Source organism: Sinohyriopsis cumingii, unplaced genomic scaffold (assembly GCF_028554795.1).
Source record: "Sinohyriopsis cumingii isolate HCF-2022 unplaced genomic scaffold, ASM2855479v2 utg000127l, whole genome shotgun sequence".
Classification (NCBI taxonomy): Eukaryota; Metazoa; Mollusca; class Bivalvia; order Unionida; family Unionidae; genus Sinohyriopsis; species Sinohyriopsis cumingii.
Window position 1 is genome coordinate 2,993,392 of NW_028315871.1, and position 16,342 is coordinate 3,009,733.

Consider the following 16,342-nt stretch of genomic DNA (forward strand, 5'->3'; position numbering starts at 1 on the left):
TAATGCTTGTTGGGTTTTATATCTTGTTCAGTTACTAAAGGTTAAATCCCCAAGACAAATCAGTTCAAATAGTTGGGATAGCAAGATGTATAAGATGGCTGCCACGGTGGCCATATTGGATGTCAGACTTGCACCATTTTTTTTAAAGACCAGTTAGGCATCATGAAAAGAAATTTAGTTTTGACCCCATACTGATATGACCATTCATTGAGGACAAGTAGCAATAACACGAATTTCAATATCGCTGTCATTAAGGCCATATTGTGACATCATATTTGCACAATTTTTATTTAGCACCAAAACGAGATCATAAAAAGTATTTTAGTCTTGATATGATTATCTATTCAAATGGAGTAGCAATAACTGTATTTTTAAAATAATTGCCATGGTGACCATATTGGTCATCAAATCAGCAACATTTTCATTAAAGACTAACTAGATATCATAAGAAGACTTTTAGCAAAACACCATGTTCATATGACCATCCATTCCGAAGTAGAAGTGATAATATTTTCCAGATGGCAATAAAAGGTTTTCAAGATGGTTACTATGTTGGTCATCTTGTATGTCACATCAGTAATATTTTCATTTAGAGTCAACTAAACATCATAGTAAATCTTTAAGTGAAAACCACATGCTGATAGGACCATCCACTTAGGAGGATAGCAATAACAAGATTTTCAAGATGGCCACTGTGATGACCATATTAGATGTGTGGGCAATATCATTTTCAAAAAAGATCAAGTAGACAATGAAATGAATGTGTGTATAATGTTTCTTGACAATTTCGAAGTTGTTTGGAAGAAATAGTCATAACAAACTTATCTAATGGATGGCCAGTGACAAGAGTTCATCCCATATTTTGGTTAAGTAGAGCTAAAAGTGCCCTAATAGCAAATGGCAATGACTTAAAACTTGTCAAATGTGAAACAGATCAATGTATGAAGGTTTTCTTTGTACTTTATTTTAACAATTGTATTTTTCACAGTATCAAAAAAGTGTAACACTAGCGATCATAAACGTACAAGACATATCCCATAATGCTATGAGTATTAGCTAACATGGAGTGCAATAAATCAAGAAAGAAAAATAAAGAAGTTCATTTGACAAAACCATCTTACCTGTGTATTTGCATGTCCAATAAAAATGATAAATTATTCCTGTGATAAGGAAAGCAACATGCATCTTGGTGAGGAAATCGTCCAAATTGTATTCAGTGGTTCCAATTATGATAACACCTAAAATTAAATGAAATGGCAGAGTAAGTACGAACTCACGAACATGATGAATAAGGTATTATTTACAACTTTTATTTTTTAATTCTAAATGCATTCCAGGTACTACCAGAACACTAGGTCTGGACAATAAATATTTTTGAGTGATACAACATAATTTTGACATATTTGGTGGGTTAGGATGTGTGGAAAAAGATTTATAATTGGGTTTTGCCACACATTTTTGCAAATGCTGAGCATCTTAAGTCTCTGGGGACAGCAGGTTTGGAAAATGTGGGTACAGTCCCCATCAAAGACGGAATGGGTGGCCATTTTAAAGAAAAGGAGACAAACATGGTCATCATTAATGCCTCAAATAACTACAAAATGAACGCATAACAAGTGTTATAATTCATCACTTTTTAATTGTGCTAAAATATGAAAATATAAAGTTATATTCTCTTTTTTAGCACATGTTCTAATTTGTTTTAAACTTGCAGGCTATATTTCCAACATACAATCAATCAATCATTTGCACATTTTTAAGTTTTGAAAAAGCATTGTTTTAAACTTTGCTGTTACATGAATGTACATATCAAGTGATTAATCTCCAACTGCATATCCAGTATAGATGTGTCCTTTTAAATAATATTATAAAATTTCATGTAAGAAGTGAGATGTCAGTAATCTCTAAAAGCGAGCACTTTAGACCAATTGGTCACTAAGGCCACCAACCCAACGTGAACCAAAAAAAAAGGACCTGATATGATGAGTTCTTCTCAAAACTGATCTGTGTCTACAAAAATTTTCAGTTTGTGGTCTTGTTGCCTTGTCCATTATCTACACACAAGCTGACTGAAGAGCGAAGGTAGCAAAAGAATGCTCAAGTTGGTCTACCTAAGGGTTAATTATCCTATAATTTATCACAATGGACAAAGGTCACCAGATGTACTCATTTCATTAAAGAAAATGTACAACTTAAATGATTGACTTCAGAACATAATGTAGCACCAGTTGTTCATATGTGGGTCAACATCTTATACTGTAGGATAGCTTTGTCCAAAAATAGATACATCTTAGAAACACAAGAAGCAGTTACCTCCCCTGCACTGAGTCTTTGTACATTACAGACTGATTGGTGGCAAGGGACAAAAGAAGACATTATGATGAGTATAATACATAATAATTACTTATATACTTATACTATTACAAAATAAGCAGCACCAACAGATACAATTCAAAAACAATTATTATATTCATTAACAAGTTCAAAGGGTATTTCAGATTTTCTTTCTTGGGTAGTGTGTTATGTACAAAGAGATTTGTAAATGACTATTACAAGATCTGAATTTTTGTAATTTCTTTTTATTTATCTGCATAAAATTTTTATTAATATAAATACAAAAATAGTATATAGATTAAACCTAAAGAGGTTTTTCTTTCCACACATCATGTATCAACCTTCCCAATATAAAATTGTATATACCGAGAATGTAGAATAAGACACGAATAATAAAATACCAATTATGCAACTAATCCAATCTTTGTTTCCATGAAGATGCATCCAAGAATAAAAAAATCAAAACTAAACTGTTTCTTAGATGCTATGGTACTTGGTATGATTTCTAGACATGAAAGGCATGAGGGCAATCCAAAAATGCAATTTTATAAATTTTCATTAAAACACTGTCCCACTTAATATTGTTTATAGCTTCAAATAGGGACTATGGTTGCCTTTAAAGATCATTGATATCTCACTGCTGTCCACATGGATTCAAGTCTCTTCTTGGACAATGTGTGGTATATGAAAAAGCTGGCAGTAACTTTGTGTGGGTCAGTGGTTCTTCATGCGTTCTTCCTTCCCCAAATATATTAGTCATCATATATAACCTAGCATGTTCGGAAAAACTGCATTAAACCCTAACAACAGTAACAAAAATTTTAATGAAAGATACATAGCAAGTCATGAAATCTAATGTAAATGTTCGACCATTGTTATAACTGTCTCTTTATATGTTTATAAGCTTATTTCAAGAGGATATGTCTGTATTAAAGTTATACTACCTGAATAAATAAAAAAAATGTATATTAATGGAGATGATATTAAAAGCAAATCCTATATTTGTTCATGGTTTCAAGTTTATTTTGTTGGTGTTGTTTATATATTGACATTAATATGACAATCGACGAGGCTGGTGTAAACTAATGGATTCCCACTTGAATATACTTTAAGGTATGCTATCATAACTGTGATAACAAATGTAAACATAAAATATAGTCAAGGAACCAACCATAAATTCATGTATATGTATGTACTTCCATCTCTGGTATGGAGACTTTTAATTCATTCCTTTTAGTTTTCTAAGATTTTATTTAAAATATTTAATTACAGTGTTATGTATATTTAATGTTTATTATTTGTTGCTTTTTTCCAATGATTATTTATTATGAATATCTATATTATGTACTTGACCTTTCTTCAAAATCAAGTTAATGGTGTATCTGACCAGTGACATTTTATTTTGTAAACAATATAATATACATAGCTACTATTTATCTATCATTACATAATCAATTCACAGATCGTTATCAGTAGTGAACATATTTACTTCAATTTGAGTTCAAGATTCAATCTTGATTCTGACCTTAGAAATTTCCGGAATGAAAATGTATTATTCTTGCCAGATAATATTATCTTTCTAAGACTTCTTTAACAAAGCATGATATAAAAAAGTATTTTGGCCCAATATGTGGTGCAACAAAATTAATTTGCTAAAAGTGCCTTGGGTTTAACTAGCAAGTCTCTAGCTATCTGGCACTACAATGAAAGTAATATAATTGAAATTAAAACACCAGATGGAAACAGAGATAAAAAGCTCAGCTTTAGATGGGGAAAGAAGAGAGACAAATGCATGTGGAGAATGATGAGAGACAAAATGCAGGTGGAGAAAGATGAATGTGAGAGATAAATGCAGGTGGAGTAAGATGAAAGAGAGAGATAAATGCAGGTGGAGAAAGATGAAAGAGAGAGATAAATGCAGAGAATAGTAATTGTAGAAATAGGAAAGACAAAGAACAGATGGGCAAATGCAAATGAAAATGAAAAAAAAAAAAAAATAAAGACAGAAACAGAAAAAGAAGAAAGGAGAAAAAGGTAAGTTAGACTAAAAGAATTAGAACAGACAAGTGGAGACCATTCACTCACTTTACATACAAGTTCAGGTTTTGATGTTGCCAAAAATATTAGTTTTGTGCCCCTTTAGAGAAAAAGAAATAGATAAACTTTTCATTGTTTTGAAAAAATTGATGAAACTTTCAAATGGCCATGACAGTGCTGGACTTTATTATTACAAATTGTACTTACTGGCAAAGCTCATGATGTCTACACTTCACTGTCAGTACAAGTTCTATGAGGCAATTAAGGAAGTGTTAAATATGAATTGTTACCTGAGGCATATTGACAAAAGTATAGGAACTGTAAAAAAATGAAACTGGATTGATACATTTAGAATTTGCAAGAAAAAAAGAACAATTTGATAGGTGATGCTCAGCAAAGAAGGTTGTTCAAGACAAAAATAACCTCAGACAACTAATATTATTTTAAGAGTTGTTCAAGAATTGCATCCATTGTGATGTTAAAAGAAAAAAGGTGGAAACTTTACAAAAGCTGCTTGTACAGCTGATGATTATTCCTTGACTCACAAAGTTTATTATTAGTAAGTCTTCTTCTCATCCATTTTGGGCAATACAGTAATCTCAGTCTCATATGTGCACTTTCAAATCTCAATCCGGCAAAACATTTGGGAATCAAGTTTCTGATCAGACAGATCAAAAATCGTTATCTGTTCCTAAATGTACCTACTGCAAGAAGGGCATGTTATTTCTGATTGCTACAGATGGAAAACTAAGCACCATAATGAAGACATAGCTAATACAAATGCTCTTATTTTTTAGGAGGAAAGGGTCATGGTCCTATACTGAAAGCAATACATTTGTTGGGTCAAACAAACTCCAGTCTGATTTTATTATGAACAATTCATGTCAAAAGGTTCTATATCACTCATGTATGATCCTGCCAAGCTGGTACCTATCAACATTTCAAGAGATACAGGAGCTTCTCAGAGTCTTTTAGTTTCAGGTAGAGTGCTTTTCATTTGAGAAGACTTCTTTTAATAAAAGTGTTTGTTTTCCAATGAGTAAAGTGCGCTTTTGCTGATGTTGCCTCCATTGTGTACATTTGCTATCATGACCATTGACAGTTCAAACAGTGCTACAACATCTTTACCCATCGAGGGTATTCATTTATTACTAGGCAATGACCTAGCTAGAGATAAGAATGTGGTTAATCCAATTATAACTGACAATCATTGTTTAGATAAGAATGTAAATCCTATTGTAAAAGAAATTGCTCACTCATACCCACCTTGTTCAGGTGTTATAGCTATGGCAACGAAAGAGATTCAGGAGCTTCTCAGAGTCTTTTATTATCAGGTAGAGTGCCTTTTTCTGAGAAGACTGAGGTTGCCTCCATTGTGTAAATTTGCTATCAGACCTAGTCTCAGGACCCGTGACAGTTGGAACAGTGACTGCAACATCTTTACCAAGCATTGTTTGCATAAGAATGTCCTACTGAAAAAGAAATTGCTCACTCATACCCATCTTGTTCAGGTATTATAGCTATGGCAACGAAAGCTCTTGAGAATTGCTGACCATTAAATTATTCCTTTAGCTGACACATTTACTGGTCAGGCGTTTGATGAGGGCACTTTTGCTCCTGTAATAATCATCAAGAGGTATTGATCACAGTGATCCTTTTACTACTCATTCTCTCTATTTTTATCAGGGTGACCAAATGCAATCACTCAAACAGGAGTAAGATGATCAGATCTCATGGTTGTTTCAGAGGGCTATTAGTGAAACTGAAGCCATGGAAGTACCTGTTTATTATTTTGTTAATTATGGGGAACTTGTAAGAAATTAGAGACCATCTGAGGTACCCACTGGTGAAGAGTGATCAATGAACTATCAAATTGCTGTTCCTACATTGTATAGATAGGAAATTCTTAGTCTAACCCGTATAACTCCTTGGCTGGTAATTTTGGAATCAGTAAGATTTATCATAAGATCATGAAAATTAAAAGTAATGTTTGTAAATACTGTAAATCTTGTCACAGCTGTCAAATGGTAGGAAAACCAAGTCAGAAGATACCTAAGGCTCATCTGCAACCTATCGCTGCATTTGACTAATAATGGCAACCTGTGTTGGTCTGCCTGGTGAAAAAGACTTGGTTCTCTTGCCAATACCTTAAAGTCCTCTTCAGACTAGGTATTATGGTCATTATAAAGTTAGAAAGACTTAATCTGTCCTATTTATACTCCTGTGATGAAAATATTAAAGGAGTATGTTGATAACCAGCTAAATCATGCAGTCAATTGAATTGTACATTTCCCACAATGAAAGGATTTAAGTGATGGAATGAAATGGGACTCTACAGACTTTGGCATAACTAATCTTTGGAATTCAGAAATATTTAATAATCTGGACAAGAAACTTTCACATCTACAGAGTTCTGCAAGAAATGAGTCATAATACTAAAACAGCTATTATTTGAATATAAGCATTTGTTTCCAGATTATCGACACGCAAAAAAATTACCATAATGTTGAAATGGTATATTCTACACCTGTGAAATAGCATCTATACAGGATGAACCCTCCCAAACAGGAAATTTGTAAAAAGAAATTCAGTATATCCTGGAGAATAATTTCATAGAACCAAGTAAAAGTACTGGAGTTCACAGTGTATTCTTGTGCCAAAACTGGTTAATACCTCTTGCATATGCATGTTTTTTTTTACCAACTATAGAAAAGTGAACAGTATGACCAAAACAGTTTCAGTTCCATTGCCAAGAATTGATGACTGCATTGTCAAGATGGATTGTGACCCTTGATACATCCAAAATGGAATTTTCATATTAGTTGACAGAGTATTTTCAAAAAAAGGTAATTGCAACCTAGACCAAGTAGAGGGGTATATAATCTGGTTTACCTAAGAATTATTCATTCTTGCCTTAAGATATGAAGCAGAATCAGCTTTTTTCTTGTGTTCAGTTTTCAATTATGCTGGATTTATTTATTCAAATTATTGTTCACCGGAATTACAAAGTGCTCAATAATATTAGAATTATACAGTCAAAGACATTTTGGATTATATTATTTTGATACATCAAAAGATTGGTAACACATCACCACATTCCAGGCCATTGGAAATATGCACTTTTTTTTAACGATGGATCTGTAGAAATCACACATGGAGTTTCCATTCTAAATTTTTAAAAAATAAGGGAATATGAAAGCTTTATGGTTGGTCCTTTTAAAGAAGAGTTATAAAGCATACTTTGCTCCAGGTTATCATGTATTCTCCATCATAGAGAATAACAATGTTCAAATGGCAATAACACACATGGATGATATGGGATAAATCACATTATATCATATTATGTAATAACTAGGTCAAATGTCAATGTACCAAATAATATGTACATCTCCTACTTCAAAAAGTACAATTCACCTAAAAAAAAGGACTTTATACTTGTTTGGTAGATGATGAACTTAATATCAGAGACAGATGGACATAACCCAATCTTATTATAAAGTATAAGCTTTGAACACTTTACACCGTCTGTAGATATGAGGTCACTAACCCCCAGTCCTCACACAAAGGTCTACCTACCCATCCTCTTTGTAACACAAATTGTAAGCTTCCCTCCTTTGTGTTGTGTATAAACTTGATTAAGTAAGCCAGTCTGTCACCAAATGTAGTAGCAGATCACAGCTTCTGAATAGTTATGTTGGATTGGGGGGGTGGGGTGAAATTAGGGGAATAAAATACAGAAAAATGCAAAATCTAAACAATAAGTACAGCATGTCAAATGGAGTTAAAACAGGAAGGAAAGTGAGTATCTAAAAGGGAGATTTAGCCTATGAGAAAGGAATTAAAGGAGACAAAAGCAGCAATGAGAAAAATGAGAAGTGAAAATTTGATGACTTTACCCTGGACAAATATATGGGGGCAGGGCCCCATATGTCCAAGGACATCCCAAAGGCAACTGTGCTATAACATCCCTTACAGGTACCCAAATATCAGGTGAAGTGGTGTTCATTCCCATTTAATATAAAAGGGTGAATAATGTAGATAAAATAGATACATATAATGTATATTTCTTCTACATAAGAAATTAACAATAATGGGCTTAAGTTAGGCAGAAAAATACCTAGGCTAAACAAAATATACTTTATCAGTTTTTAAACTTGTAAACTTTACTGTGAGAAATTATTAAATTGCTTCTACTAACAAGATTGAGGTCTAATATAATAGTTCACAAATGTGTGCTTTACTTTCATGACTAATCACCGAAAATGTAAGTTGTCTATTATGAATGATATACATAAGGTGTGGTAATTTTATTTCCTCCAATATATTATCCATGTAATATAGATGAGTTCATGAACAACATGTATTAACTTCAATGCAAATAAAAATTATCTGAAAAATACATTACTGATAAAGTGAAAATTTAACATTCAGACTTCTATATGTAGTGTAGACCTCAAGATTGATGAAATTTTCATTTCAGAAATGTGGTGGCAGTTTCATATCACATAGTTCATATTCTCTACAACGCCGGCATGTGGAGTGCAGCCTTCCATAACCATGCAGATATGATCCCATGCCAATTTGGATTCTTGTGATGGGATGCAAAGTTTGAAGAACAGTGTGGACTTGAATGAATTGGCATTGTGTTATTAAAATGGTTATCACTCAGTAATGTTGGACCTAATATGGAAATTCCACAAGAACAGCTGGACAGAAATAAACAGAATTAATTGAAAGTAAGTAGTAGATTATAACTGGGCTTATACAAGTGTCAATGGGAAATGCTGACTTTAAGAAACTCAGCCTTGCTCTTGTCTGTTGGTATTCCCTGATACTCCAACAAAAGGGAATGCAAGAGAACTTAACTAAACAAACTGCATGAACAATTTCAAGGCAGGAAAGTGTACAAAAATGGAAAATTAGAGAAGGACAATTAAAATCAAAGTGGGAAGGAATACCATATCTTTAATAAATTACCTACAATTACTCATACCAGAACATCCTACATTGTACAAGTGATCCTAGAGTGTTCTCTATCCTGGTTTATGGCATGCCTTACAAGAACAAGATAGTTGTTTTTGTACACATGATTTTTCATCTTTTGCATGTAAAAAAGTCAATATTTGGCCAAGATCAACAATATTATCTTTACATAACTCATTTTGCTGCATGTCTGCTACTCTTGGGGCTGACTACATAGACATAAAGCCACCAGTCTATGTCTGTCATGGCTATACATGTAGTTACAAAAGCACCATCCAAAGCCAACTTGCGCTATTCTCTGAAGATTTCATACATGATATTCTTAAAAGACTGTCACTATTTGACCAAAAACTTTCAGCATCCACTTGTTTTCCTATATCAAACTAGTAGTCAGTTCGTAAATGCCACCCACATTATACATTTCTATGGATACACTATGAGGCTGTTCTTTCCTATAGCCAACCATAATTTTTTCAATAATCTTGTGATATAGTTAGCACTGTACAAGTAACAAGTGTACTTAGTCTAGCTTGTCAAAAGAAACAATTTTATGAGGCACCAAGCTGTGTCTTTACCTCATGCAAGCACCTTTGGACACCTCTACTCCATTCACATGGAAGCGCCTATTGACGTCTGCTGTAAACATCAGCCATTTTAAGCTGGTTTTCGTAGCGCCACCTTTGGAGAAAACCCCCTATTAAATTCTACATTTATTTCTGTGAATGACAATTACGTCAGATCACGTGTTCACTGTTTATGCTCTGGTCGATTATCTGCTATTTATAGGGGCGCTCACCAGTTATTATGTACTTTTGAGAGAATGACGTATGTAAGATGAAACTGTTTGCATTTAAAACATGCACAATGGAGAGAGTGGTGGCATACCTCTATGCTACATTAATGTGATGTGGACAATATTTCTTTGGATATTGTATTTTTGGAAATTGTACATGATTTAAACACACTGCTAACTAAAATGAATGCTCCCTTGTGCTAAAAAATCAGCCTGAATTTGTATAAAGTACGCTATCCATAGCAGCTATTAAAACAGGGAAAATGAATTTTGCCAGACTAGACAATACCAGCTTCTGAAAGTGCAATGAATGAATTACCAAATATATAAAATGTAAAAAAAAGTTCTCGGCTCTTTTTTATACAATTTACCTCTGAAGTTCAGAAAGTGAAAATGACAAAGTGGAACTAGCACTTTTTTGAAAGGTGCACATCTGGAGTAAGGCCAAGTTGTATACTCTATAACCCATATTATACCCATTAATCATATACCAAAATAAAGGGAATTAAAGGTTCTTTGAATTATACCTAAGATATACAAGGTCTTTTTTAAATATCCAGTATAACCAGTGAGGAAAGCTGGGGAAATTCTTTTTCTTTAAAATCCTAACCCTATGCAAAATATGAAACTGCAGAGCGCCACCTAAAGTAACTGGTTCATAATCTCCACTCTCCAAAATGGAGGTCGCAGATTTCATTCAGTACTTACAAAGTTTTCACAATTAGAATCACAACTATGAAAGATTCAATAACTTAGGTAAAGGCTCTGATATTGATGTAGGCAGCAATTAGTTTTTATAAATTATCAAATTCAGATGACTTAGTGATGCAGATGCGGACAAAAAAACTTGTAAATTTCGAGTATGAGAAATGGCAGCTACAGTTGGTCATGCAATCTCACTGACTTGATAGTGAACGAGTTCTCTCAAGATTTTAAAGCACATAAAAAATTCTTCCGTGAAAAATAATTATACAGCTATAACAATCAGACTTTACTCTTAAACTTTTCCACACATAACAGATGTGTACCAAAAATGTAAAATGGTAAAAATTGCTGTTAAACGTAACATACACTATATTGCTTAACAGTTAACAGGCAGGCCTATGCGCATAGAGTCGAATAGGTTACAGGTGTTCTATTTATAGCTCGCTGTACTGGGTAACTTTACTCTATCAGGTAAATTATTGTGTATGTAATGGTCTTTGAACTATTTCAGCTGCTGTTTTCATATTTGTACTTTACTACCAAACTATATTCTTGGAATAAAATGAATTGTTTTAACTTTTAGTTGTGTCTTATTCATATCAGCTCTTACTGAACTTCACATGGACGATATGGGATAAATCACATTGTATCATATTATGTAATAACTAGGCCAAAGGTCAATGTACCAAATAGTATGAACCTCTCCATTTTCAAAAATTACAATTCACCTAAAATAAAGGGCTTTATAGTTGTTCAGTATATTCAGAACTTAACATCAGAGACAAGTGGATATGACCCAATCTTATTATAAAGTATAAGCTTTGAACACTTTACACTGTCTGCAGATACATGAGGTCACTAATCCCCAGTCATCACACAAAGGTCTACCTGCCCATCCTCTTCATAACACAAAGAGAAAGCTTCCCTCTTCTGTGTTGTGAATAAAATTGATTCAGTAAGCCAGTCACTGCAGTCAGTCACCAGATATAGTAGATCACAGCTTCTAAGAGGTTATGTTGGATTGGGGGGTGAAATTAGGGGAATAAAATACAGAAAAATGCCAAATATAAACAATGAGTACTGTATAGTGAGTCAAATGGAGTTAAAACAGGAAGGAAAGTGTGTATCTAAAAGGGATATGCAGCTTATGAGAAAGGAATTAAAGGAGACAAACAGCAATGAGAAAAATTAGTTGTGAAAGTTTGATGACCTTAAATTGGACAAATATACTGGACCAGGCCTTCATCTAAATTATTGCAGAGAACATTCCTTGAACAAATCAAAGACAAAACAGATTAAACTAGAAGTCATTGCTTATTATGACAAACAATAGAGTCATGATAAAGGAAACAATAGGTTAGACAGTAGACAATGACTTAACTTGTATTCCATATAAAAAAAATTCACAAAGAAAAGATTATATGGATAAGGGTTTTTAATTGTCTTTATTATGACAGTTTTCTGATTTAGTCATTATTCCTCTATTCAAATTCCATGCAGCTGTGATCAAATTTGAAAGAACTATGCATACCATAAAATGGGATTATGATGATAGACTCAGTAAAAACAAACAAAGACCTTAAATGAATATTGCTTTCAGCATCTCATCCAAAGCAAGAGACATTCTTCAGTGCAAAACGGAGAGGGTAGTGTTGTATCATAAAATTCTTCAATTTAAATGTGATCTTATTTACTGACTAAACATATAACGGCAGACTTAGATGAATATAAAGAAATTAGAAATCAATTTTGGAAACTTAAATAAATTGTAAACTTTCATTACATATCAAGTTAATATTTATAATTGCTCCAAAAAATTTAAATTAGAAATTAAATATTAATCTTTCCTGAATATGGCAAACTGAAATAGTACTCTTTACAGAAAATCAGATTAAAGAATTTGTTCAGTGTGACAGATATAACAATCATCAATACTTGTATCTAAATTATAATATTGGCCTTACATGTAATTTAAATATTTAATTTCATAACTTAGTTTACAATAAATATACCCATGCATCACTATAGATTGTGTGTGTGTGATTTTGATTTTTAATGTAGCTTTAAAAAAATTTCGGTCATATCACTATGATATCTGCAGTGTGGCAGTTTATAGTGATGTCTAGCACTGGGTCATCATGCCGCAGACATATAGCATGATGTCCCACCTTTTTCACATTATCCTGACACCAGGCCGACCAGTTCTAACACTAACTTCTTAATGCTGAGCGTCAAGCAAGGCAACTGTTAGTACCATTTTCGTCAGTCTTTGGTATGACTCGGCTGGGGATCAAACCCATAACCTTCCGCATCTGAGGTGGATGCTCTAACCACTAGGCCACTGGAGAGGTACACTATAGATTATATTTCATAATAAATATTTTAAAATATCAAATTTTTCAATCAATGAAAAACTTATGACTTACAATGGAATATGGTTGCAATAAAATATTTCGCAGTTTTACAATTTGATTTTTCACATGAAAATATTGAATCCTTGTTAAAAATATGAAGATTACAACCATTATGGAGAGTTTTAGTATGTCAGCAACAAATATATTAGAGAGAAAAAACCAAGTAAAGTTTATCATTATTTTTTTTAATGTGTAGTTACTGGTAATGTCACATCTTCAATTTTCATATTCATTTAATTTTTAAAACTCTTAAAATGAAAACATTTGATAATTTACCTTTTATCTTGAAGTATTAATAATACCCCTTTTCTAAATTAATTTAATATGGTACACAATTTCATTGCAATCCTTTCTTCTTTTAATTCCCCTTACCTCTCATGCATAAGGAGCAAAATACGCAGAAATCTGGAGTGAGAGAGAAAAAGAATTCGCGCTGGATAAAAACTTGAAACTGATCTTACACCAAGTAACCTACAACAATATGGTTCGTCGTAACGGTACGTGTGCACTTTCGTTGGGATTTATCTATAGTGTTATCAATGATACAAAGTTGCAATAGATTGTCGACAATAAACATTAAATGTCTCTTGGTTACAAGGCACACATACTGTAATGCATTGTTGTTGTCAATTTTTAAACTTATTATAATGTTCTAAAACTCGAAAATTATTAATTACATATAAAAATGTCCAGATTTCTCTCTCTCTCTCTCTCTCTCTCTCTCTCTTGTCCAAATTGTACGATGGACCACGTCGTAGCAAGATACGGGTGAAATTCCACGAAAAGACGAACGTAGGCCAAGGATTTTCGCTTGTGTCGTATGACAATGTCTCTGGACCTATGAAAAACGGTAAAAGTCAAACCGATGAGAGAGAGAGAGAGAGAGTGAGAGAGAAATTGTATGGTCGGTAGTAATGTTAATTAAAACAGAATAATGACTTGGATCAACTATAAATATGTTAAATATTTTAATTACCTCTTGTTGGTTCGTCGTTTCGCCTAGTTTCTAGTTTCTACGCCACACGTACTACGATGCGCCGGTACGTGAATGGCTGAGCTATCACTGAACGTTTAAGTGTTGGTATATATATTTTATAGTACTATACATTCTTCATTAAAACCAACTTTCATGTTTAAATAATAAATGTGTCTTATATTGATTTAATCAATGTGAATAAAACTAGAAATTCAAAAAATTAAACAATGAACTTACGCTAAGGTGATTGTGAATAGCCACGAAAAACAGAACTATATTTTGTAGCGGACGCAATCGGCAAGAACGTGAGTTCATTCATTCACTCGTCAATACACAGTTGCCTGTGCAAACCTGGTTTCCTTTCAATGTAACATATTTAAATCTCCTGGTATAACATTGATACAGCGTACATACTATACATGTAATATATAGTTTTATCTTTAAAAGAAAGATTCTGCTCATGGCAATAGAACTAATTTAAATAATTTTAACATTTATGCAGATTTAGTACTTTATAACAGAACTATAAATATTTACCATATTAATATAAACCTAACATTTTTTTGTGATTGGACATATTCCATTTTGATTTTCAAAATATAAATAATACAAAAATGTTGACGCTTTTCTCCTTTATACCTTTATTGTGTATATAATTCATCAGTAAAATTCTGCAATTTTTTTTCAAAGTTGTTTTGAAACTCATTGTCGAACTCGCATTTATTCGCGGTCCCACTTCTTTTAAATTAGATTATTATTCGTTTTCATTGTTTTAGGCAAAATAAAATCAATTGAATCCTGTCAAGAATTGGAAAAAGTGCAACTTGATAATCATAGCAGTAGCTGGGTGGGGGTGGAGGCAGCCAACCTTTTGGGAGGGGTTGACAATGCGCCATCCACCCACTCCCGCGCCATCCCCCACCCCCACACAATCCGAGCCTTGAAAATTGTTGACTTTTTAATTGCCAAAATCCAGTCCAAGCCTTGTATGAAAGCCTGATTGGTGCCACAAAACAAAATTAGCAAAGGGAGATGATCAGGCCCAGCTGAATGGGTATATCATATACTATTTCACTGGTAACTGTTATATTTATTGTAATAATTGTTAATTTGTTATGAGACACCCACCCACACACACACACAGAGTGAATCCATGTGTGCAAAACGAACACGATAGTGGGTTGGGAAGAGACCACGCAAGTTTCGCCTGGGTTAAGTGACGTTCTTTAAAATTAACCATTCGTTGATATTTCAACATCTTCTCGGTCAATCGCATCTGTCCCTCCATTTTAATATTATTATTTTTTTACATACTTTGAAAACTTGTCCCCACGTGATTCGACCCCGAACAAATTTCCACATTGCTACCAACAGGCAGTTGAAACAACTTTCAACCGCCCTAACTGCTACACCACCGGCCAGTTGTAAGAAATATATTGTGGAACTGATATATAAAGATACCCACAGATAACAATAACACAACAGTCATGTTTTAAACGTGATTGAATTAATCAAGATATCGATGTTATTCAAATACATCTGTGTGTTACACTGTGATTACACCAGGCTTTTATCAGTACATCTGTTTGTATTGGTCTATACCACTGTTACCTTAGCGGTGAAGTATAAATCATGATTTCGGCGTTTTAGACTCTTGTGTCATTTGTTTAAGCTCGGATAAACAGTAACACAAGAAAGAATGAAAACAACACGATTTTAATAAAGTAAATCAATTTATTTCCCTGAAAAAAATTATGTAAAAATGAAGAAATAAAATATGAACTTAAGGCATTATAGAATCAAATCCAAAAATAATTCGAGAATTATCCAAGAATAATATGAGGGGGCAAATTTCTGTCGATCTATGAAGTACACATTAGTTTGAGACCAGATGGTTTTTAACGCTGTTTGCCATTCACGTACTTGATCACATCTAAATGTTTGAACGTACATTGTATTTTTCACAGTAACCAAATGAGGCGTTTCAGCAACAAATTCCAGACACCACCAGGAAGATGCTGCGGTTAATTTCTTATCAGCTTCCAGTATAAATGTTTCTCCGTTCCTGCTATTTAACACAACAAACACAACCGCGAAAAA

General features: G+C 33.2%; 1 protein-coding gene across 1 annotated transcript in view; it reads right to left on the reverse strand.

Annotated features, from left to right (window-relative positions):
• Positions 1-14,349, reverse strand: part of LOC149774846 (cell adhesion molecule CEACAM5-like) — a 131,484-nt gene extending 117,135 nt beyond the window's left edge. Inside the window, exons 1-2 of the mRNA XM_089944659.1 lie at positions 14,243-14,349; positions 1,122-1,238 (exon numbers count right to left, since the gene is read on the reverse strand). Coding sequence (XP_089800785.1) covers positions 1,122-1,185 — 64 coding nt within the window. The 5' untranslated portion in view covers positions 1,186-1,238; positions 14,243-14,349. The remainder of the gene's footprint in view (positions 1-1,121; positions 1,239-14,242) is intronic.
• Between the last annotated feature and the right edge of the window lie 1,993 nt (positions 14,350-16,342).